We start from the raw sequence: 24,466 nt of genomic DNA, 5'->3' as shown, positions 1-24,466 counted from the left end.
CCCGGTGTCCACAATGGATGCGTCACAGACCCCTGCGATGCTCTCCATAGAAGACACCACGGCCACCCTGCATACACGGGGCAGCAGCAGTCGCTCCAAACAGAGCGGATCCTCCAGGAAGAAATCCGATTCTCCACCTAAAACTCCTCGTCAATCGGTACCGTTAAAGCTTCACTGGGGTAAGTGTGCTCCTACCCTCATAAGCTGACTGGTGTTCCCTTTCCCTTTATACACTTAGGGAAAGAAAACAGAAAAGACGAAGCACAAACAGTGTGCATTATGCCTCCAGCCTCTCCCGGATAGTTATAAAAAGAGGTTATGCAAATCATGTATTGCTTCTACCTTGCGGGAGGAGGCCTCAATTAAATCTGAGGACATCAGGCTCATGATAAGGCAAGAGTTACAAACCTTGCGAGATTCTGAGAAAGAGCCACATACTAGAAGTAAAAAAGGATATGAATCCCCTATATCTGACCCATCTTCGGATAGGGAGAAAGCGGACTCTGACATCTCCTGCGAATATGTTTCCTCAGACGAGGAACAAGATACATGCTTTCCCACGGATAGTATTGACAACCTTGTCAGGTCCGTGTGTAATACGATGGGTATCGAAGATTCTAAAATTCCCAGAACACAGCAGGACATTATGTTCGCTGGCTTATCGGAAAAGAAAAGGCCTTCTTTTCCGGTGATAGCAGCAATAAAATCTTTGGTTAAAAAAGAATGGGAAAGCCAGGGCCAGAGGGGGTTACCTCCATCCTCCAAGAGACGGTATCCCTTCAATGATGAAGAGTTCTCGACATGGTCAAAAGCGCCGAAAGTAGACGCTGCGGTAGCATCTACATCTAAAAAATCTTTGCTACCTGTGGAGGATTCAGGCTCATTACAGGACCCGTTAGACCGTAAAGCCGACTCACTACTAAAAAGAGCCTGGGAGTCGTGTACGGGAGCCTTCAGACCATCTATCTCGGCTACATGCACCGCTAGGTCCATGTTGGTCTGGCTGAGTGACCTAGAGGAAGGTCTTAAAAGTGGTCTTTCCAGAGACAAACTGCTGTCCTCTATACCCTTAATTAGAGGGGCTACAGCTTTTTTGGCGGATTCATCGGCCGATTCTATACGTCTGGCAGCCAAATCAGCAGGTCTCACAAACGCGGCACGCAGAGCCCTATGGCTTAAGGGCTGGAAAGGCGATCCACAGACAAAGTCTAAGTTATGTGGCCTCCCATGTCAGGGTGAGTACCTGTTTGGTACCAAACTGGACGAGATTCTAACTAAAGCGGGGGAGAGAAAGAAGGGCTTCCCTAATAACAACTACCTTCCATTCTATAGGAAAGCGTTCCGGAAGCCCATATTTAATAAAAGAAAAGATTTTAAAAACCAAGATCGCTGGACCCCTAGAGACGCCAAACAAAGAGGTGCATTCTTTGGGAAGCGCCCTTTTAAATCTGAAGACAAGCCCCGTTAGAGCAGATCTACCTGTGGGAGGTAGATTATCCTCTTTTTCAGACCAATGGAGGAAAATAACTTCGAACAATTGGGCAAACAATCTCGTCACCTCTGGCTTAAAATTAAAATTTGCCCGAGTCCCTTCGGACTCATTTCTATTGACTTCTTTAAAGTCACAGGCTCAACAGGAGGCATTACAGCAAGAAGTAATGAATCTGCTATCCAAAGGAGTTTTGGTGGAGGTTCCATTTCTTCAGGAAGGGAAAGGGTTCTATTCCCCGCTATTTCTAATTACAAAACCTGATGGATCATTCAGAACCATCATAAATCTTAAAAAACTGAACACCTTCCTAGAAAATCAAACTTTTAAAATGGAATCCATTCGGTCCACTGTAAAACTCCTGTTTCCCCATTGCTTTATGGCGGTTTTGGACTTGAAAGATGCGTATTACCATCTACCAATCTTTAAAGAGCATCAACAATTTCTCCGCGTAGCGGTTATACTAAATGGATGTATACGGCACTTTCAGTATACAGCAATGCCCTTTGGACTATCAATTGCTCCTAGGGTATTTACTAAACTGATGTCAGAGGTTATGTCTTATCTAAGATTAAAAGACACACTCATAATCCCGTACTTAGACGACCTGCTAGTAGTGGGAAAATCCCCCTCACAATGTCAGCAAAGACTATGTCATATGATCTCATCCTTACAGAACTTGGGATGGATAATAAATTGGGAAAAATCTAGACTGATCCCGACAACCCGGCAGGTATTTTTGGGAATTATATTAGATTCTGTAAATCAAAAATGTTTCCTCCCAGAATCTAAACAAATAACTATTAGGGATAAGGTTCAGTCCATACTAGGTAAACCTATAATTTCCCTCCGGGAAGGTATGTCCTTGCTTGGCTCCTTCACGTCATGTATCCCAGCGGTTCCGTGGGCACAGTTCCACTCGAGGTGTTTACAGTATACAATTTTACATGAGGAGATAAAATTACAGGGGCGATTACACGGTAAAATTTCCCTTTCTAATGACGTAATCCAATCCCTAGCCTGGTGGCTACAGCCAGATCATCTAGTTAGTGGGGTTCCCTGGGAGGTCAAACCCTCAAATATAATTTTTACGGATGCCAGCCCTCAGGGTTGGGGAGCACACTTGGGGGACCAGGTTGTCCAGGGGCTGTGGTCGGTTACGGAGTTAGACGACTCCTCTAATAAAAAAGAACTAAAAGCCATCTATCATGCCCTATGTGAATTCCTCCCACAGTTGCACGGAACACATACCAGGGTACTCTCAGACAACATGACATCGGTGGCTTACATCAACCATCAAGGCGGAACGAGATCAGGCACTCTCATGTCTATAGCCGAAAACATCTTGACCATAGCCGAAGATCATCTTCTGTCCTTATCAGCGCTACATATCCGGGGGGTAGACAACGCCAAAGCAGACTTTCTCAGTCGTCATACCCTCCATCAGGGGGAGTGGGTGTTAAATCGTCGAATATTCTCTATGATAACTATGAAATGGGGTATACCCGACATAGATCTCTTTGCCACAAGAGAAAACAGGCAAATAAAAACATTCGCCTCAATGTTCCGAACAGACAACCCCGATGTTCTCGACGCCCTCCAGATTCCATGGACATTTCAGAAAGCATATGCCTTTCCCCCGATGATCCTTCTTCCAACAGTCATCAGGAAGATAAGAGAGGACAGAGCGAATGTAATCTTGATCGCTCCATTCTGGCCAAAGAGACCATGGTTTTCCCTGCTCAGAGCCATGTCCATCTCGGATCCATGGATTCTCCCAGAGAATCAAGATCTGCTTTTCCAGGGGCCCTTCAACCACCCTCATGTGAAGGGTCTACGGTTGACAGCCTGGGATTTGAGAGGCAGCTATTAAAACTAAGGGGCTTCTCTGATAGAGTAATTGATACCCTACTGCTGAGTAGGAAAAGATCCACTACATCGATCTATGTAAAAGTATGGAAAAAATTTTTAAGCCTCTATCCCTCGGCCCTGTCAAAAGAAATTCCAGTCCCTATTATTCTTGAATTTCTCCAAAGAGGACGTGATTTAGGCCTTTCAGTTAACACCTTGAAAGTGCAAGTTTCAGCGCTAGGGGCTTTGTATAGTCACAACGTTGCAGGAGATAGATGGATATCCAGATTCATCTCAGCCTGCCAGAGAGCAGAACCAGTCCATATTCCCAACTCACCTCCTTGGGATGTTAATCTGGTCCTTGAAGCCTTAACAAATCACCCGTTTGAGCCTCTACATTCTGCTCACATTAAACATGTCTCCCTCAAAACAGCTCTCCTTGTTGCCTTAGTATCGGCAAGAAGGGTCAGCGACATACAGGCGCTATCAGTAGATCCTCCATTTATGACAATATTACCAGATAGGATTGTCCTGAAGACAGACCCTTCCTACTTACCTAAAATGAGTACCAAATTCCATAGATCTCAAGAAATTCTCCTTCCTGCCTTCTATAATAATCCTACAAATCAGGAAGAAGAAAAATACCATACCTTAGATGTGAGAAGGGCTGTAATAACCTATCTAGATAGGACTAGCGCCTGGAGGAAGAGCAGGGCTCTCTTTGTTTCCTTCCAGGGTCAGAGGAAAGGAGCTGGTGTTACGAAAAACACATTATCCCGATGGATTCGGGAGGCGATATACCTGGCCTATTCGTCTAGAGGGGAAGATCCACCTGAGACTGTAAAGGCACATTCCACCCGGGCGATAGCATCATCCTGGGCAGAGCGGGCAGAAGTTCCAATAGAACTCATATGTAAGGCCGCAACCTGGTCGTCTCCTACTACCTTCTATAGTCACTATAGACTAGATTTATCTGCCTCCACTGACCTGTGTTTCGGTAGATCGGTTCTTAACACGATAATCCCCCCCAAATAACTGTCTCTGAAAGTCTCTCAGTGGGTGCTGTCGTGGCGAAGAGAAAACACCGGATTACGTACCGGTAATGCTCTTTTATAGAGCCACGACAGCACCCCTTCACTTCCCTCCCTTATATATATATATATATATATTAGTTTGCATATGAGCACAAATAAGGGTGATTGGTTCTTGTAAATATTAGTAGTATAAGATAAAATGATGATATAGAATTGCCTACTAATACTGGTGGGCGGTTCCTCGCAATCTCTGTAACCCAAACTGTGGGAGCGAGGGGGACCGCCCCTTTTATCTCTCCGTAGGGTTTCCTGTTCCTAGGGGCGGATCCCCTCTCTCAGTGGGTGCTGTCGTGGCTCTATAAAAGAGCATTACCGGTACGTAATCCGGTGTATTTTAAAAGGACATATTATTCACCTCTCTGTACCATCACCTGCCCCTCTGCTCCGCTCCTCACTCAGTCCTCTGGTCTTCTTCCATCTTCACCTTAAAGGGGCCGGCTTTAGACCTGCTGCCCTGAGTCTTGAGCTTTGTACACGAGTTATTTGTTTATTTCCCCTGTTCATGAATTTGGTACATCTTTCAGTTGCCATGAAATGTTCTGCACTCAAACAAAAAAAGCAGCACTCTGTAGCCCCAAAACTTGCAGACATGAAAAATGAAAATTGAATCGCATTACTGCATTAGAAATATGAAAAATTGAGAAAGTTTAGCAGATAAATTGGCCAATTCATGTTTACCTGGTAGCCACGGTAAGGCATTTCTCGTATACCAGGACCTAGCAATACCTTTCCTCTCTGAGAATAAAGTCTTCATCTGGATGGTAACCTAATGTGAGTCCTGTCTTAGACTAAAATCTCTCTCTGTGTGGAAGGGTAGTGGCCCTGCTGGGATTAAAACACCTGTGGCTAAGAGGCAGAGTGCTCAGTCAGAAGGCTAATGAATACAAATTTAATTTTTCATGTCTGCAAGTTTTGGCACTACAATGTGCTGCCTTTTTTTTTGAGTGTATATGAGTTGGTGACTCTAGGTTCAGCACCTGTTCACACTTGGTCTATGTTTGGATGTGACGTTCAGTTTTTTGAAATATGAAATGTCCTGCCGTCATGGCCGTTTGTGTCGTAGTTTCCACCACTTGTGTGGCTTACATTTGGGTGACTCTGCCGCGGGTGCATGTCGATGCCTCCTACAAGCTAAGTTCACTCACTTTTCCAAAAGTTTCTGGATTTGGCATAAAAACACCAAAAAGTCGCAATTTTTTTGTACAACTTATAAATTGCACAACTCCTAATTTAATCACATTTCAAGCAGCTTCATGGCAGTAGACTGGGAGGCGTCTCCTGATGAGTCGGGGTCTATGTTATTACACTCGGTGTCTGGAGAGATCTCAGCGTGTAATGTAGAACGTCTGATTTACATTGTAGATTTTCACAAATCTGACGGATATGAATTCAGGAGGATTCAATAATCTTTAATTTTAGTAATAATAATGGTAGTAATAATAGTGATAGTATTGATAATATTGATAATATTAATAGTAGTAATAGTAACAATAATATTACTATTAATAGTAATAGTAATGATAGTAATAGTAACAATAATGATAATAGTAATAATAATGGTAGTAATAATAACAGTAATGATAATAGAGATAATATTAATAGTAATAGTGACAATAATAGTGAAAATAATGATAATAGTAACAATAATAATAGTAATGATAAGAGAGATAATAATAGTAATAATAGTAACAATATTGATAATAATAACAATAATGATAACAGAAATAATAGTAATACCACAGCATCATTATTGTTTTTCTTATTCGTGATTACATCGTGTCGTCACTATTATAGTGGTATTGTAACAACTCTGCTGGCATCACGGCATGGCCTCTCATCTCTCACACTATCTTACCCACTGCTCCAGGTCATGTTGTGGTCTCTGTCTGTTGCGAGCTCCATATTCTGTGCCTCTGCTCTCTGCATGCTTCCTGGCTGTGTGCATAGGGGAGTGGCGCCTGAACTCTCTGGTTCTTATAGGAATCAGGTGCACCTGTCTAATCTGTTCCTGACCAATTATCAAGAGACCTCCAGTATTTAGTGCAGCTCCACCCAGTGGACTGGGCCTGTGCAATGTGTTAGCTCAGTTTGTGTTTAGCTTCTGAGTTGCCAGGCCTTGCTCTTTGTTACTCCCTCTCTAGAGGCTTTTCTCCTTGCCTTGCCTTGATCTTGTTTGTCTTCCCTCCAGGAGGCTGTATATCCTGGTCCCTGTGTCTTTGTTCTTGTTCCTTGTCTTGTTCCATTACCTTATCTGAACTTAGTCCTATCTCTGTCTCCTTGTCTGTGGTTTCCTTCCCTGCTGTGTCCTTCCTTGTGTTCTCAGTCTGCTTATGCTCCGCACTCTTGCGGCTCTGCCTGCTCTGAACCCTTGTGACTTTGCCTGGGCTCCGCTCTCTTGCAGCTTTGCCTCTGCTCCACCCTCCTGCGGTTCTGCTCTGTTCTACTCTGCTCTGCTGCTGCAGAGACCTCTTGCTGCAGCTCATCTCCGCATTCCTTGCGGTTCCGCTCTGCTTAGCTTTTGCTGCTGCAGAAACCTCTTGCTGCAGCTCCTCTCCGCATTCCTTGCGGTTCCACTCTGCTTAGCTTCTGTTGCTGCTCCATCTCCTGCTGCTCTACCACTCCTATCCGCAGCCTTTCGGATCTCTTCCTGTGTGAACAGGTCCCAACCTGTTCCTTCACACTCCATTCCTTCCTGCTTGTTTCCATACCTGCATCTCCTGTATGAACAGGTCCCTACCTGTTCCTTCATACACCACACCAACCTGTCCTGTGTCTCTGCTGTACCTGTCAGCCCTGTGTCTCTGCCGTACCTTCCAGCCCTGTGCCTCTGCCGTACCTGCCAGCCCTGTGTCTCTGCCGTTCCTGCCAGCCCTGTGTCTCTGCCGTTCCTGCCAGCCCTGTGTCTCTGCCGTTCCTGCCAGCCCTGTGTCTCTGCCGTTCCTGCCAGCCCTGTGTCTCTGCCGTTCCTGCCAGCCCTGTGTCTCTGCCGTTCCTGCCAGCCCTGTGTCTCTGCCGTTCCTGCCAGCCCTGTGTCTCTGCCGTTCCTGCCAGCCCTGTGTCTCTGCCGTTCCTGCCAGCCCTGTGTCTCTGCCGTTCCTGCCAGCCCTGTGTCTCTGCCGTTCCTGCCAGCCCTGTCTCTGCCGTTCCTGCCAGCCCTGTGTCTCTGCCGTTCCTGCCAGCCCTGTGTCTCTGCCGTACCTGCCAGCCCTGTGTCTCTGCCGTACCTGCCAGCCCTGTGTCTCTGCCGTACCTGCCAGCCCTGTGTCTCTGCCGTACCTGCCAGCCCTGTGTCTCTGCCAGCCATGTGTCTCAGCCGTTCCATCCTACTCGTCTGAGTTTCATCCGTGCTCATCTGCTAGTCCTGCCTGATGCCCGCACCTGTCCTAGTGTTCCTGTTTCCCAAGTGGGATTAGCAGGCACAGAGAGACACCACCCTGGAGTAGCGCCTGGCAGCTGCCTGCTGCACAAGCCTGACCTCACCATCAGAGGCTCCAGTGAAGACCAAGGCAGCTGTCATAGTCACGCCCCTTCCAGGGTAGTCTGGTTCGTGGCACAGTGGGGCCACAAACCCCCGAGCTCATGCCCACCAGTTAGGGCGTGAGCGTGACAGCTATATTATCACTTCTGGGCTACGTCTTACCTGTATGTTCTAGGACTGTATCGCGTCGTCACTATTATAGCGGTATATTATCACTTCTGGGCTACGTGTTACCTGTATGTTCTAGGTTATTATTTGCTGTTATCACTGTTATTATTCTCGCCTTCTCGTCTGTCTTATAATAAGTGACTTTTGTCTCCAGTCTCCACTTCTGAAGTTGTGTCCTGGATCCTACAAGAGCTGAAGGACAGGGATGAGATCGGCTTTGACCCTTTCCTCTTCTCTATCAGTATGTGGTCACTTTCTTAAGGTGAAGCTTTCTGACATTACAAGAGCTGATCACAATGGGGACCGGACTGTGGCAGACAAGTCAGTGCAGCGTGTAGAGGCAGTCTCTCGTACTGTTCAGCACATGTGTAGATGACGCGACTTTAGCGTCCGGTGTAGATCTAAATCTATATAGGTAGAACACGATCACGGATTTCCATAAAATCTCACCAAATCCCGAAACATTGTAGATTTAGCTAAAAGGCGGTTGTGGATTCCGCCTGATCGGCCATTTTTGCCGTCTGGTTCAGTTATTTCTCTACATCTTCCCCATTGAGTTACACTGGATCCTGTATATTGTAGCCACATAGAGAAGACGATGGATCCTCGGTAAGGAACCTGATGACCTGATCTCGTCTTTCCTAGATGACTGGCAATCGTACAACGATTTACTAGAGGATTCCGGGAAGATTCTCCGCTCCATACCCACTAATCTGGTGGACGAGGTGTGGGGGAGCCAGCGCCCCGCTCTGCCAGACAATGACATCTACTCCATCCCCAATGGGTTTGTAGGTAAGAACGAAAGTTGTGCCGTCACAATGTAACATTTTCCATATAGACACCGGTGCAGACAGGACTGACATCAAAGGAGACAGTCAGCATGGATACAAAGTGACTCTGACATGTCACCTGGTACTCACTGACCGGGCGGTGTGTAATCATTGTATTACTGTAAGGTCAGTATTTGTAAGCCAAAATCAGGAGAGCAAAATATAATAGAAACTCATCACCACGTCTGTATTATCACCCTCCTGGTTACAAATACTGACCGTGTGAACGCAGCCTTAGGACGGATCACGTCTCTCTACCACTTGTAGTCAGGACACCCTGGGACTGCATGTGACAATGGTCCTCGTCCTTCTCAGGCCTCAGGTCCCCTCCATATGTATCTCCAGCAATGTTTCATGAGCAGCCGGCTACGTCAGCGAGCAGCAGGCGGCCGCAGTGAGATGAAACCATTGCAACCAGCAACAGTAGAGAAAGACACGTAAAAATGTGGAGAGTGACAAGCCGGGCATGTGAGAGCGAGGAGACTTATAGGCCATGCACGCTCCTCTGGGAAATTAAATATGCAAATTGCCTTTTCAAATTGAGAGAGGACGTGAACTCTAGCGCCGCCTATTGGAAGTAGTGATCCTACTACAAGTCACTATTGACTCTTTATGAGAAACTATAAATCTTACGATGAAGAAAGCGAGCGAATAGTTGTTGTGCAGATGACGATTCACTTCCCATAATGGAGCAGTCAATGTGCCGCCATACCGTGACCGCTCACTTTACTATGTCCATGGTGAATCTCACCCTGTGTGTCTGTACGATGGCAGATAGAGGAGGGGGCCATGAATCCGGTGGGTGTGTTTGGTATTGGGGTCTACACTGAATGTCCTGTCTGCAGCCTCCTCACTTTATTCACTAATTTTTGCAGATTTCCTCCATTTTTGGATGAGAGGTGACTTTTGTCCACATCACTGCCTTTTCCATTCTTTTCCAGGCAGCACCTGGCAGGAAAAAGTGACCGATATCCGGAAACAAATGGAACAACATTCCCAGAAGCCGACGGCGGTCCTGCTGTCAGCGCTGGAGGAGACTGCATGTAAGGGCCGCCATCAGCAGAGGAAATGCTCGCACCCTCCCATCATGGAGGCGATGGGGTCACAGCGGGGAGAGGGAGGCGATGGGGTCATTCAGGGTCTCGGTTGGGTTTTGGACCTCTGCTTCCTCTATGACTCATGTTTCATGACCTAATAGATTCTTCTAGGGCTGTTCCCCAAATCATTCCCATTATATAATAACCAGAAGCCTCCAAAACAGGACAGTGTGGATCTGAGAAGCCAACTCCCGCACCAGGGAAGGGTCCGGCAATCAATGATCCATCATTAGTTATCACCGCAGAAGACATCGTGGGGTCTCTAGTTCCTGCCGACCAGGGCTGAATTAGCGGCCAGTCGCCTCCTTACACAGCGCACGTCCCGTCTCCTCACTGCCCCCCGCACCGCACACAGGTCACAGGAGCTGTAGATGTAGCAGAGCTGAATTTGCTTTGTGCACAGTGATAAATCAGTGAAGGAACCATCCACTGCAACTAATACTCTAAACCAGGGGTTCACATTCTTTCCAGATTGCAGTCGATGAATGGAAACTTTCTTGATTATTCAAGCGCCAAACCATTCCTAGGCCAAATTATTGATTCCACATGATTTCTGTCGGTTATTATAGTAATTTTTTTTTATTATTTGAGCATAATTCATTATATAATTTGCTCCGGCTTTTAGTTTATCACATTGTTCTTTGTACTTTTTTGTTATCCAGATGTTTTAGTCTAATTCGTCATTTGTGAGTTTTGGAAAGTTTAAAAAAAATACCGTATATACTCAAGTATAATCCGACCCGAGTATGAGCTGAGGCCCCTAATTTTGCTACAAAAAACTGGGAAAACTTAATGACTTGAGTATAAGCCTAGGGTGTTAAATGCAGCACCTACCGGTAAATTTCAAAAATAAAAGTAGATACCAATAAAAGTAAAATTAATTGAGACATCAGTAGGTTAAGTGCTTTTGAATATCCATATTGAATCAGGAGCCCCATAAGATGCTCCATACAAAATTTGCCTCATATAATGCTCCATAAAGTTTATGATGGGCCCCATAAGATGCTCCATAGAATAATATTGTCATGGTTAAGACATGGTTAATGTTCTGTTCTCGTAGGGTTAATCTTGATGGCCTCTCTTACAAGATGGGGTATTTATGCTCGCTCCCAGCCGGGGTTCCTTGTCAGATATACATTCTGTTTAGGTTTGTGTGTCTGACTCCTGGAGTGTATACTCGGTCTGCACTGTGTTTACCTTGCTTTCCGTGCGTTTTTCTGTTTGCTATTTTGGACTTCTGACCTCTGGCTTTGCTTCTGACTATCCTCTGTCTCGTCCCTTTGGTACCTCGTGATTTTCTGGCCCAGATCTCTGACTGTTTGGTATTTCTTTAAGTATTTATCCATTCTCTGTTCCCCGGCATTTGGCTCTGCCCCCTGACCTCCTCCCACTCTGTCACGTGTCTAAGGTCCTGTGGGTGACCAGGTTAGTACCTGACGTTTAGCTCAGCTCAGTGGCTGCTGTGTGCAGCTCTCTCCGCAGCATTAACCTAATCATGACAAATATGCACCATATAATGTTCCATAAAGGTTGATGGCCCCATAACATGCTCCATAGAATAATATGCCCCACATAATGCTCCATAAAGGTTGATGGCCCCATAAGATGCTCCATAGAATAATATGCCCCTTATGCTGCTGCTGCTGCGATTAAAAAAAAAATAACATGCTCACCTCTCGTCGCTGGGGTTCTGATCAGGCGGGGACACCGGCGCGCTATGGGGGCCAGGTGCTGGTGTCACCGCTGGCTCAGGACCCCGGCATTTGCGATATTCACCTGTCCCCGTTCCACCACCAAGCGACGCTGTGTCTTCCGTCTCTCTGCAGTGACTGTTCAGGCAGAGGGTGGTGCGCACTAACCACATCATCGCGCCCTCTGACCTGAACGTCATAGCGAGAGGATGCAGAAGACACAGCGGCGCCCGGCGGTGGAATGGGGACAGGTGAATATCGCATGGCTCACCCTCCCCCTTCATACTCACCCTCCTGGTGCAGCCTCTACACTTCCCTGCTTCTCCATTGTCCCGGGGCGGCAGCTTGTTCCTGTGTTTAGCGGTCACTGGTACTGCTCATTAAGGTAATGAATATGCGCTCCACGCCTATGGGAGTGGAGTCGTGTGCAAATGTAAAGAGGTAAAATACAAGAAGAGTTTGGGGGCGGTTACCTTCTTGGCTCTGTGCCTGGAACCATTGAGCTGTGCTGCAGGTTCCCCAAGGGGCAGACTTAGAGACTGGGACAGGAAGGAAGCGGGCAGAGAGCGGGAAAGGCACGCGCGCAGGGGACAGAGCAGCGTGAGCAGCGGTCAGAGCAGGGTGCAGCTGTGCTCCGGGAGAGAGAGAGCTTCCGGTCTGAGGACAAATAGAGGAAGACTGCCCAGAAAGACTGCATCTTGTGAGTACATGAGAGCGTACTCTGCTGTGACTGGAGAGGGGCGCTTTGAGACCCGTGTAGAGACATTGGCCCGTGCAGAGACTTAACAGTGCAGAGCCCCTGATTCCTGGTACAGAGACTTAACAGTGCAGAGCCCCTGATTCCTGGCTGTGCTGTAAAAGCTAAAGACTCCGAGCCTGTGCATACCACATTAACTCCCGAAACCCCAGGCAGCAGGCTCCTAGAGACTACTCAGCCCACGGACAACATAGGGACGACAAGTGCCGCTGTTTCTCGGCGCCTACGTTGGAGAAGACGACCCTTCAAGCAAGTCCTCATCAGACTGATAAGTGTTCTTTTCTCAAGAAATCTTGCTTACTTCGGTTACATTGTTTCACTCCCATATTTTAGCACTGTTTTATTGCTAGTTATTTTCCATTGCTTCCTCCCTGCGAGGAGAACCTGATTCCTGTTATTAAACCCCTCAACTGTTGGTCTGTCTGTTCCGTGGTGACATACTCAGTACCTGCATACTATTACACATATTCATTACTTTAATGAGCAGTACCAGTGCCCGCTAAACACAGGAACAAGCTGCGGGCGCCAGAGACTATCGGAGAAGCAGGGACGTGCAGAGACCGCAGCAGGAGGGGGTGAGTATGATGTGACAGCCGCCGGCTCCTGCCGCTCCCCCTCCCCTGCCGACCCCCTGGGACAATGACTCGAGTATAAACCGAGAGGGGGGCACTTTCAGCCTAAAAAAATGGGCTGAAAATATCGGCTTATACTTGAGTATATACGGTAATTGGTGAATTTGTTCTTCTCCAGTGTCCAAGAGTCAAAAAGTCTCTCCTGTTATTATACAGCTGTAGATGAAGCTGATTGGAAGGATTGCACCACTTATACTCAAACATTGTGTGATCTTTATAATTAATTTGATACAATTAATTATTATTATTAATTCACCAGCACAAAAAAAACAAAACACAAATTATCTGAATCTGTGCCATAATATATACAGAAGACATGATAACATGGCGAGACTGTGAAATGAGACTACGGTAATTGGTGGAAAAAAAGTTTCCAGAGTTTATTAGAATACATTAGTAGAATCTCGTTGTGAATCCGAAGGCTCGCCCCAGATGTTGTACCAAGTGACAAACTCAGCTCTGCTACAACTGTATGTGCCACATAATCCAGCAGATCCCTAAAAACCAAAGGTTCATAGTCAGCAGTGATACATTGTTTATCTCCTATACATCTATGTTCTGGTTTTCTGCAGAGCCCCCGAGACTCCTGGCACTCGGTGCAGAATATTATGTGACCCGCTCTTTTCTCCTTCCCGCAGGGCTTTTCAACCTCCGCGGACAGGATATTCCATACAATCCGTTCTTCTATTCGTACTCCCTGCTGACTGTCGACTCCATCAGGTAGTGAAGCTGCAGCCGCGATAATCGCGGGAAGTCAGAGAAGGAGACGGCCGGAGATCGGTCGCATCATCTGTGGAATCTCACATCTGATTTATTGATAGTTTTTTTTGGAGGGAAATAAATAAATCAGAAATCGACCTTTTTTAAAAAAAACAAACATCAAAACTAAGTAAAAACCACCCAATGCAGTGCAGTATTTTTCCCAGAACATGTATGTGTGAGAGCGTCCTATAGGGATGGTCACATTACGACGTACGTGGCTTTCTGATACATTTTGTGCGATCGCTCAGACATTTCAGTATCTCTATCTGCTGTCAGTGAATAGAGACCTTTACAAACAAATGAATACGTTGTTATGACCTATTGCGGCTGACACACGTGCAGGACTCGTTACAATGTATCACATCGCTCTTTTGTGGAGGATCGGGACGAGTTCTCCGTAAATAAACAGCAGTTTGATATTCACTGACAGCAATCAGTGATCTTGAAAATTGTGAGAATTGGAAAGACAAAGTCTATTAGGAAGATGCAGAATGTTTATTAGTGATTATGGTAAAAGATATATAAATGGACAGCCCCTGACGGGTCCTGGTTACTCCTGCTTCTTGCAGATTATTCGTGAATGGCAGCCGGATCCCTGCAGACGTTCACACCTACTTATCTACTAATTGCTCGGCCTCGATGTGCGTTCAGATCCTAGACTATGATAAAGTGCGTGAAACGGTGACAGATTACGTGAAAGGGAACGACGTGAAAGTCTGGATCGGATCGAGTTACACCAACTATGGAGTCTATGAAGTTATCCCCAAGGTAAATGCCAGAAAACTGAGAAATCCATAAAATCAGCCTCTCAAACATCCACGAGCGTCAGTGACCCTGGACGCCGCTAATAAACCTAATTCTGACCCTTTGGCACGGCCCAGAGATTTCTACCAAACTCCATTCAAATCAATGGCCCATGTCAGTCATTGGTGGATGTAGCGAGGGCTCCGCTCAGAATGGAAATTACTGTGCAAATGTGACACAAATGTTTAGAGACACGTTTCCAACCTTACAATGTATCTTTTTCCAGAATAAACTTGTGTCTGAGAATTATTCTCCCATCATGATGACAAAAGCTGTGAAAACGGAGAAGGAGCAGGAATTATTAAAGCAATGTCACGTAAGTATAATCCGCATCTGTGGGAGAATTACTGTGTGAATCATACAATAAGCCAGCCATGGAGGATAATCGTCACCCGGAGCTGCGCTTGTCACTGGCGTCCTGATAATCAGCAGAAGAGTGACACATCCTGGGAGCTGCGCTCACTATCTAGCTGCCAGACTTGAGGGATTTCTGCTCCCCTGTCTCTAAGTAGCACATATTCAGGAGCAGCAGCATGAGGACGTTATGTAGTAGTACTGAGCAGTGTAGATGTGAATCTAGCACTACAGTGAGGGTAAACACGTACTAGAAAGTTAAAACATTGCACAGTGGTATTGAGCCGTCTAGATGCAAATCAAGCACTATGGTGAGGGTAAAACTTACCAGAAAGCTGAAATATTACACAGTGGTATTGAGCAGTGTAGATGCAAATCCAGCAGTGGGGTGATATAAAACAGTCATCTGAAAGCAGCAGCATGGAGGACATTATAAAGCACAGTGCTAAACTGTGTAGCTATCAATCTTGACTGTACTGACATAAAACACTTTCTAGAGGGGAATATCAGCTTAGAGGACATTACATGGTAATGAGCAGGGTAGATGTGAATCCAGCTCTGAAGTAAAATAAAACATTTAGTAAGAAAGAAGCGTCAGAATTGAGGACATTATACAGCCGGACTGAGTAGTGTAGCTGTTAATGCAGCTCTGTTGCGAGATAAAACACTTACACAGAGAACTGTGCTGTTGCTTTCTAGTATCTCTGGTGTTGCCTCTCACTTTGCACGACCCTCCTCTTCCTCTCCATAGACTTTAATAGGCAGCTGTAATCTGATCCCTCAATGAGCTGGCTGCCTATACTAGTAGTAGAAATATTAATGGGTGCCAGTGGTAAAAGCGGTAGTAGTATCAGAAAGTAGATGAATTTCAGCTGTATTTCAGAGTGAATGAGGAGTCTAGGAGGTGGGATGAGTGGAAAAGGGGCTCATAAGTGGAGAAAAATGCAGATTACTCTGATAATGTGTATTACAAAGTATCTTATATTTGCTTGGACAATTGATTTGTTGAAAATGTTTTGAAATGACAGAAACCATTTATGATAATTCTAGACTTTTTTTTAATTACTTGTTATTAATATCTTTAGATCCGTGACGCTGTGGCGGTCGTCGAATACTTATTGTGGCTGGAGAACAACGTGCCAAAAGGCACGGTGACCGAGATAAGTGGAGCGAGTTATGTGGACGAGCTGCGAGCGTAAGTGTTCCCGATAATTAGGGAAGCGTCACTGATCACATGATGCGAAGGCTGCACTCTATTAGGAGAGAATGGGAAACGTCCTGCAACAGGCGACGTGCCGCAGGTGTTACTGAGCACCAGCACTGCACCGTCGGACAACCGCAACTCCCTGCACCGCAGCTCTGTGGAGTCATCTGCTCCTCGGCAAGAAGCCGACGCTCAGACGGCACATGTGGAAAACTCCGCACTGAGGATTCACCGCACATAAAGAACATAAATAATGTCATTTTCTACATTGTAGGAAGCAGGATCATTTTAAAGGACCCAGTTTTGGAACGATTTCTGCTGGAGGCCTCAACGCCGCTCTGCCGCACTACAGGTAACAGCAGACGCATGCAATAATGACAGATCAATTGTGAATCTTTTATCGAAAAATGTATAAAATAGTATTTTATTTATGGGGGTCCACATAGAAATGAAGCACTGATCAGACAGCGGGGTCACAAGGATGGTCCCATCAGGTTGTGCTAGCACCGCCATATGCTGCTGTACTGCCATATGGACCCCATCAGGCACTGCGCCTCTGTGATGGCCGCGTCCTGTCTTCCAGGAGGTTCCTGTTTAGCATCTGATTAATCACTAGATGCAATCAACACAATTCATTAATAAAATCCTGATGTCAGAAATCGTCTTCATGTTTTTCAGACCAGATAATGAAACCGACCGCAAACTCAGTGCAAAAGAGATGTATCTGGTGGACTCCGGGGGGCAATACTAGTGAGTACTCGCCATGGGGCAGGAGACTGCTGGGGTCACACAACGGGGAGCTCCGCCATGTCAGGACGGAAGTCAGGAACCGGACTGGGGAAATATGTGTACTAGACCATGTTCACACGGTCAGTATTTGATCAGTATTTTACATCAGTATTTGTAGCCAAAACCAGGAGAGGAACAATCAGAGAAAAAGTATAATAGAAACATATGCACCACTTCTGTATTATCACCCTCCTGGTTACAAATACTGATGGAAAATACTGACCAAATACTGAGCGTGTGAATGCGGCCTTAGTGGTAGAAAACACAAAACTAATTGTAGCAGCAGAAAAAATAATAATTGTATTATTAGAAGTTATAATTAGTAGTTGTAATAATAATAGCATCATTAGTAGGAATAATAGTAGTATTCCGTTATTAAACAATGATAACTTGTACGGGTAACTAGTAATTATAGGAGTAGTATTAGTAGTAATAATAATCGCAGTGATAGTAACATCAGAAATCACAACAATACAGATAATAGTTCTAAGGGGTGCATTATGTCCTTGCATTTCTTACTCGTCCCGGTACCGTATGTCATGTTTAACTGTTGCTGTTATGTATTTTACTTTCAAATAGGGAAAGCATAGTACTCACTTATAGCCACAAGATGGGGTACGTCATAGTGTAGGAAATAGCACTGTAGATAGTTAACGGTTAATAATTAGGAGGAGTCGTCACTATGGGTAAGTTAGGGGGACTTCCTTGTTGTAGGCAGTTGGGGCCAGGGAGCCCATAACATCCAGCATGGCTATAGCCCTGGGGATGGCGATGTTTAAAAGTAAGGCCAGGGAGGAAGACTACAGTAGTGACAGCAGGAGTAGCAGTGACAGTCAGTGAAAACAGCTGGAGCTTCATGGTGGACACAGCAGTAGAAACGGGCAGGTTGCTCACCATGTGGAGCATTGTTTCTTGGGCTGATACCCTCATGTCCGGGGCGAAACGGATGAGGGAATTCTCAACTGAGGTAGAGCTAAACAGGGAGGATGCTGAGGAGCCGTATGATATGGCCCGACCCGGGAGCTTGCTTAGTGACAAAGGGAAGAGAACAGGGAAAGAGAAAGACATGCACTGCTTGAAACGTGATGTCAATGCTGAAACAGAACTGGATGTGCTGTGTCCTGAAGTCAATAAAGTTGTTCAGTTGAAAGTTGTAAAGGACTGTGTCTCAATTCAATGGAAACCGATTACAAAGCGTCTCTTGCAGCAGAGAAGAGACCCTGATGGTGCTGAACCTGGAATCGCAGGTATGATGAATAATGGACACTGTATATATGTGATGGGAGGCCAGGGCACTGATTATACCGCAATCCTCGGCTATGACTACGGCCCTGGCTCTCTCTCACACAGTAACAGTAGTAACTAGATGGGTATTTCCTGAAGGAACTACAGATAGTGCTTTGGAATGGTACCCAGGCTGCCCCTGCAAGAGTTTTACACTTGCATGCCCCTCACGACCGATTTGGTGGGTGGGGCACCTCAGGTGCCGATTTGGTGGGCGGGGAACCTCGGGTGCCGATTTGGTGGGCGCGGCCCCTCGGGCCGATTTGGTGAGCGGGGCCCCTCAGGGGCCGATTTGGTGGGCGGAGCCCCTTGGGGGCCGATTTGGTGGGCGAGGCCACTCTGGGTCCGATTTGGTGGGCGGGGCCCCTCAGGGGCCGATTTGGTGGGCTGGGCCAAAATTATTGAGCACTATAATAATAACTAGATGGGTATTTCCTGAAGGAACTACAGATAGTGCTTTGGAATGGTACCCAGGCTGCCCCTGCTAGAGTTTTACACTTGCATGCCCCTCAGGACCGATTTGGTGGGTGGGGCACCTCAGGTGCCGATTTGGTGGGCGGGGCCCCTCGAGCTGATTTGGTGGGTGGGGCCCCTTAGGGGCCGATTTGGTGGGCGGGGCCACTCTGGGTCAGATTTCATGGGCGGAGCCCCTCAGGGTCCGATTTGGTGGGCGGGGCCCCTCAGGGTCCGATTTGGTGGGCGGGGCCCCTCAGGGTCCGATTTGGTGGGCGGGGCCACTCTGGGTCCGATTTGGTGGGCGGGGCCACTCTGGGTCCGATTTGGTGGGCGGGGCCACTCTAGGCCCGATTTGGTGGGCGGGGCCACTCTGGGCCCGATTTGGTGGCCTGTGCACCTCAGGGGCTGATTTGGTGGGCGGGGCCCCTCAGGGGCCGATTTGGTGGGCGCGGCCCCTCAGGGGCTGATTTGGTAAGCGTGGCCCCTCAGGGGCCGAATTGGTGGGCGGGGCCCGTCAGGGGCCGATTTGGTGGGCGGGGCCACTCTGGGTCCGATTTGGTGGGCTAGGCCACTCTGGGTCCGATTTGGTGGGCGGGGTCCCTCAGGGGCCGATTTGGTGGGCGGGGCCACTCTGGGGCCGATTTGGTGGGCGGGGCCACTCTGGGGCCGATTTGGTGGGCCGGGCCCCTCAGGGTCCGATTTGGTGGGTGGGGCCCCTCAGGGGCCGATTTGGTGGGCGGGGCCCCTCAGGGGCCAATTTGGTGGGCGGGGCCCCTCAGGGGCCGATTTGGTGGGCGGGGCCACTCTGGGGCCGATTTGGTTGGCAGGGCCACTATGGGTCCGATTTCATGGGCGGGGCCCCTCAGGGACCGATTTGGTGGGCGGGTCCCCTCAGGGGCCGATTTGGTGGGCGGGCCCACTCTGGGTCCGATTTGGTGGGCGGGGCCACTCTGGGTCTGATTTGGTGGGCGGGGCACAACAGAGACCGATTTGGTGGGTGGGGTCACTCTGGGTCCGATATGGTGGGCCGGGTCACTCTGGGTCCGATTTGGTGGGCCGGGTCACTCTGGGTCCGATTTGGTGGGCCGGGTCACTCTGGGTCCGATTTGGTGGGCCGGGGCACTCTGGGTCCGATTTGGTGGGCCGGGTCACTCTGGGTCCGATTTGGTGGGCCGGGTCACTCTGGGTCCGATTTGGTGGGCCGGGTCACTCTGGGTCCGATTTGGTGGCCCGGGTCACTCTGGGTCCGATTTGGTGGCCCGGGTCACTCTGGGTCCGATTTGGTGGCCCGGGTCACTCTGGGTCCGATTTGGTGGCCCGGGTCACTCTGGGTCCGATTTGGTGGCCCGGGTCACTCTGGGTCCGATTTGGTGGCCCGGGTCACTCTGGGTCCGAATTGGTGGCCCGGGTCACTCTGGGTCCGAATTGGTGGCCCGGGTCACTCTGGGTCCGATTTGGTGGGCCGGGTCACTCTGGGTCCGATTTGGTGGCCCGGGTCACTCTGACTGACAGCAGGATAAGGGAATGGCTGATAACAGAGAATAGACTGACAGCAGGACAAGGGAATGGCTGATCACAGAGAGAATAGACTGACAGCAGGACAGGGGAATGGCTGATAACAGAGAGGAGTTGATATTATTTGACTGACAAAACCTGTTTCCTAGTGGGCTCATAGGCGTTGGCATAGTAACTGGATCTGACTGCGCATATCAATGAGCTAATCAGCCAGGTGGCAGTTGGCAGTTATTTTTAGAAATTGCCTCAGAAACCAGGCCATTATACCCTATGAGGAAATTTCCCTATTGAAACGCATTGAGACAATGCTTTCCAATGAGGGGAAAACAATTTTCAAACGCAAATTGCGCCAAAACTACAAATCCGATCGACACGAAAAATACTTAGCACACCTCTCGTGGACGCTGGCTTCGAAATGACGCCTCACTGGAGTCTGTGAGTGCAGCGGTATGGGCCGCATTAATTGCGGAAAAAAGCCTAATAATAATAACTAGATGGGTATTTCCTGAAGGAACTACAGATAGTGCTTTGGAATGGTGCCCGGGCTGCCCCTGCAAGACTTTCACACTTGGGTGCCCCTCAGGCGCTGGTTTGGTAGTTGTAGCCCCTCAGGGTTGAGGCTTGGTGGGCCGGGTCACTCTGGGTCCGATTTGGTGGGCCGGGTCACTCTGGGTCCGATTTGGTGGCCCGGGTCACTCTGGGTCCGATTTGGTGGCCCGGGTCACTCTGGGTCCGATTTGGTGGCCCGGGTCACTCTGGGTCCGATTTGGTGGCCCGGGTCACTCTGGGTCCGATTTGGTGGCCCGAGTCACTCTGGGTCCGATTTGGTGGCCCGGGTCACTCTGGGTCCGATTTGGTGGCCCGGGTCACTCTGGGTCCGATTTGGCGGGCGGCGCCACTCTGGGTCCGATTTGGCGGGCGGCGCCACTCTGGGTCCGATTTGGCGGGCGGCGCCACTCTGGGTCCGATTTGGCGGGTGGCGCCACTCTGGGTCCGATTTGGCGGGCGGCGCCACTCTGGGTCCGATTTGGCGGGCGGCGCCACTCTGGGTCCGATTTGGCGGGCGGCGCCACTCTGGGTCCGACTTGACGGGCGGCGCCACTCTGGGTCCGATTTGGCAAGCGGGGGCACTCTGGTCCGATTTGGTGGGCTGGGTCCGATTTGGTGAGCGGGGCAATAATGATAAGACTACAGATAGTGCTTTGTAATTGTGCTGTACTGTCACTTTAAGAGCTGATATTATCTGACAAAACTTGTGACCTGGTGGGCTGGTAGAGTTTATAGGCGTTGGCATAGTAACTGGGTCTCACTGCGCATATCAATGAGGTAATCAGCCAGGTGGCAGTTATTTTTAGAAATTGCCTCAGAAATCAGGCCCATTATAAACGTATTGGAAAATTTCCCTATTGAAATGCATTGAGACACTTTTTTCAAACGCAAATTGCGCCAAAACTACAAATCCGATCGACACGAAAAATACTTAGCACACCTCTCAGGAACGCTGGCTTCGAAATGACACCTCACTGGAGTCTGTGAGTTTAGCGGTTCGGGCCGCATTACGTGCGGACTGAATAATAATAATAAGAACTAGATGGGTATTTCCTGAAGGAACTACAGATAGTGCTTTGGAATGGTGCCCGGGCTGCCCCTGCAAGACTTTGACACTTGGGTGCCCCTCAGGCGGTCCGATTTGGTGGGTTGGGTCAATCTGGGTCTGATTTTGTGGGCGGGGTAAATCTAGGTCCGATTCGGTGGGCGGGGTCACTTTTGGTCCGATTCTGTGGGCGCGGCCACTCTGGGTCCGATTCGGTGGGCGGAGCCACTCTGGGTCCGATTTGGTGGGCGGGGCACCTTAGGGACCAATTTGGTGGGTGGGGTCACTCGGTCCGATTTGGTGGGCTGGGCACCTCAGGGTCTGATTTGGTGGGCTGGGCACCTCAGGGTCCGATTTGGTGGGTGGGGTCACTCTGGGTCCGATTTGGTGGGCGGGGTCACTCTGGGCCTGATTTGGTGGAAGGGGTCACTCTGGGTCCGATTTGGTGGAAGGGGTCACTCTAGGTCTGATTTGGTGGAAGGGGTCACTCTGGGTCCGATTTGGTGGGCGGAGCCACTCTGGGTCCGATTTGGTGGGCGGGGTCACTCTGGGACTGATTTAGGGGGCGGGGTCACTCTGGGTCTGATTTGCTGAGCCGGGCCCCTCGGGGTCCGATTTGGTGAGCGGGGTAATCTACTATATAATTGTCTAAGGGCACTTCCGTCTTTCTGTCTCACAACACCGCTACGTCATCATCTCGTGAGACCGCAATGCACTCTTGGGACCGGAGCGCGCAACAAGCATCGGGTACCGGCCACTCCAGGTGCAACAAGCATCGTGTACCGGCCGCTCTAGGAGGTGCAACAACCATCAGATACCGGCCGCTCCAGGAGGTGAGTATGTAACTTTTTTATTTTAATTCTTTTTTTTTTTTAACAGGGATATGCAGTATACTATGTGACTGGACAATATACTACGTGACTGGGCAGTATAACTACGTGGCTCTGTGCTGTATACTGCGTGGCTCTGCGCTGTATACTGCGTGGCTCTGCGCTGTATACTACACGGCTCTGCGCTGTATACTACGCGGCTCTGCGCTGTATACTACGCGGCTCTGCGCTGTGTACTGCGTGGCTCTGCGCTGTGTACTGCGCGGCTCTGCGCTGTGTACTGCGCGGCTCTGCACTGTGTACTGCGCGTTCTGCGCTGTATACTGCGCGGCTCTGCGCTGTATACTGCGCGGCTCTGCGCTTTGTACTGCGCGGCTCTGCGCTGTATACTGCAAGGCTCTGCACTGTATACTGCGCGGCTCTGCGCTGCATACTGCGTGGCTCTACGCTGTGTACTGCACGGCTCTGCGCTGTTTACTGCGGGGCTCTGCACAGTATACTACGCGGCTCTGCGCTGTATACTGCGCGGCTCTGCGCTGCATACTGCGTGGCTCTGCGCTGTGTACTGCGCGGCTCTGTGCTGTGTACTGCGTGGCTCTGCACTGTGTACTGCGCGGCTCTGCGCTGTGTACTGCGCGGCTCTGCGCTGTGTACTGCGCGGCTCTGCGCTTTATACTGCGCGGCTCTGCGCTCTGTACTGCGCGGCTCTGCGCTGTGTACTGCGCGGCTCTGCGCTGTGTACTGCGCGGCTCTGCGCTGTGTACTGCGCGGCTCTGCGCTGTGTACTGCGCGGCTCTGCGCTATGTACTACGTGGCTCTGTGCTGTGTACTGCGTGGCTCTGCGCTGTGTACTGCGCGGCTCTGCGCTGTGTACTGCGTGGCTCTGCGCTGTGTACTGCGTGGCTCTGCGCTGTGTACTGCGCGGCTCTGCGCTGTGTACTATGCGGCTCTCCGCTTTATACTGCGCGGTTCTGCGCTGTGTACTGCGCGGCTCTGCGCTGTGTACTGCGCGGCTCTGCGCTGTGTACTGCGCGGCTCTGCGCTTTATACTGCGCGGCTTTGCGCTGTGTACTGCATGGCTCTGCGCTGTGTACTGCGCGGCTCTGCGCTGTGTACTGCGCGGCTCTGCGCTGTGTACTGCGCGGCTCTGCGCTGTGTACTGCACGGCTCTGCGCTTTATACTGCACGGCTCTGCGCTGTGTACTGCACGGCTCTGCGCTGTGTACTGCGCGGCTCTGCGCTGTGTACTGCGCGGCTCTGCGCTGTGTACTGCGCGGCTCTGCGCTGTGTACTGCACGGCTCTGCGCTTTATACTGCACGGCTCTGCGCTGTGTACTGCACGGCTCTGCACTGTGTACTGCGCGGCTCTGCGCTGTGTACTGCACGGCTCTGCGCTTTATACTGCACGGCTCTGCGCTTTATACTGCGCGGCTCTGCGCTTTATACTGCGCGGCTCTGCGCTGTGTACTGCGCGGCTCTGCGCTGTGTACTGCGCGGCTCTGCGCTGTGTACTGCGTGGCTCTGCGCTGTGTACTGCGTGGCTCTGCGCTTTGTACTGTGTGGCTGTGCAATATACTACGTGGACATACATATTCTAGAATACCCGATGAGTTAGAATCGGGCCACAGTCTAATAATTATAAGACTACAGATAGTGGTTTGGAATTGTGCTGTACTGTCACTTTAAGAGCTGATATTATCTGACAAAACTTGTGACCTGGTGAGCTGATGTAGACTTCATAGGCGTTGGCATAGTAACTGTGTCTGACTGCGCATATCAATGAGCTA

General features: G+C 49.2%; 1 protein-coding gene across 1 annotated transcript in view; it reads left to right on the top strand.

Annotated features, from left to right (window-relative positions):
• The window catches only part of XPNPEP2 (X-prolyl aminopeptidase 2), a 95,175-nt gene that overhangs the window by 35,867 nt on the left and 34,842 nt on the right, over positions 1–24,466 (top strand). Inside the window, exons 7-15 of the mRNA XM_077286511.1 lie at positions 8,235–8,321; positions 8,726–8,872; positions 9,852–9,953; positions 13,726–13,807; positions 14,419–14,617; positions 14,880–14,969; positions 16,093–16,202; positions 16,486–16,563; positions 16,890–16,961. Of these exons, the coding sequence (XP_077142626.1) occupies positions 8,235–8,321; positions 8,726–8,872; positions 9,852–9,953; positions 13,726–13,807; positions 14,419–14,617; positions 14,880–14,969; positions 16,093–16,202; positions 16,486–16,563; positions 16,890–16,961 (967 nt within the window). The remainder of the gene's footprint in view (positions 1–8,234; positions 8,322–8,725; positions 8,873–9,851; positions 9,954–13,725; positions 13,808–14,418; positions 14,618–14,879; positions 14,970–16,092; positions 16,203–16,485; positions 16,564–16,889; positions 16,962–24,466) is intronic.

This window comes from Ranitomeya variabilis, chromosome 2 (genome assembly GCF_051348905.1).
Source record: "Ranitomeya variabilis isolate aRanVar5 chromosome 2, aRanVar5.hap1, whole genome shotgun sequence".
Taxonomy (NCBI): Eukaryota; Metazoa; Chordata; class Amphibia; order Anura; family Dendrobatidae; genus Ranitomeya; species Ranitomeya variabilis.
The sequence above is the reverse complement of the archived record's forward strand: the minus strand, read 5'-3'. Positions and strand labels throughout refer to the sequence as shown.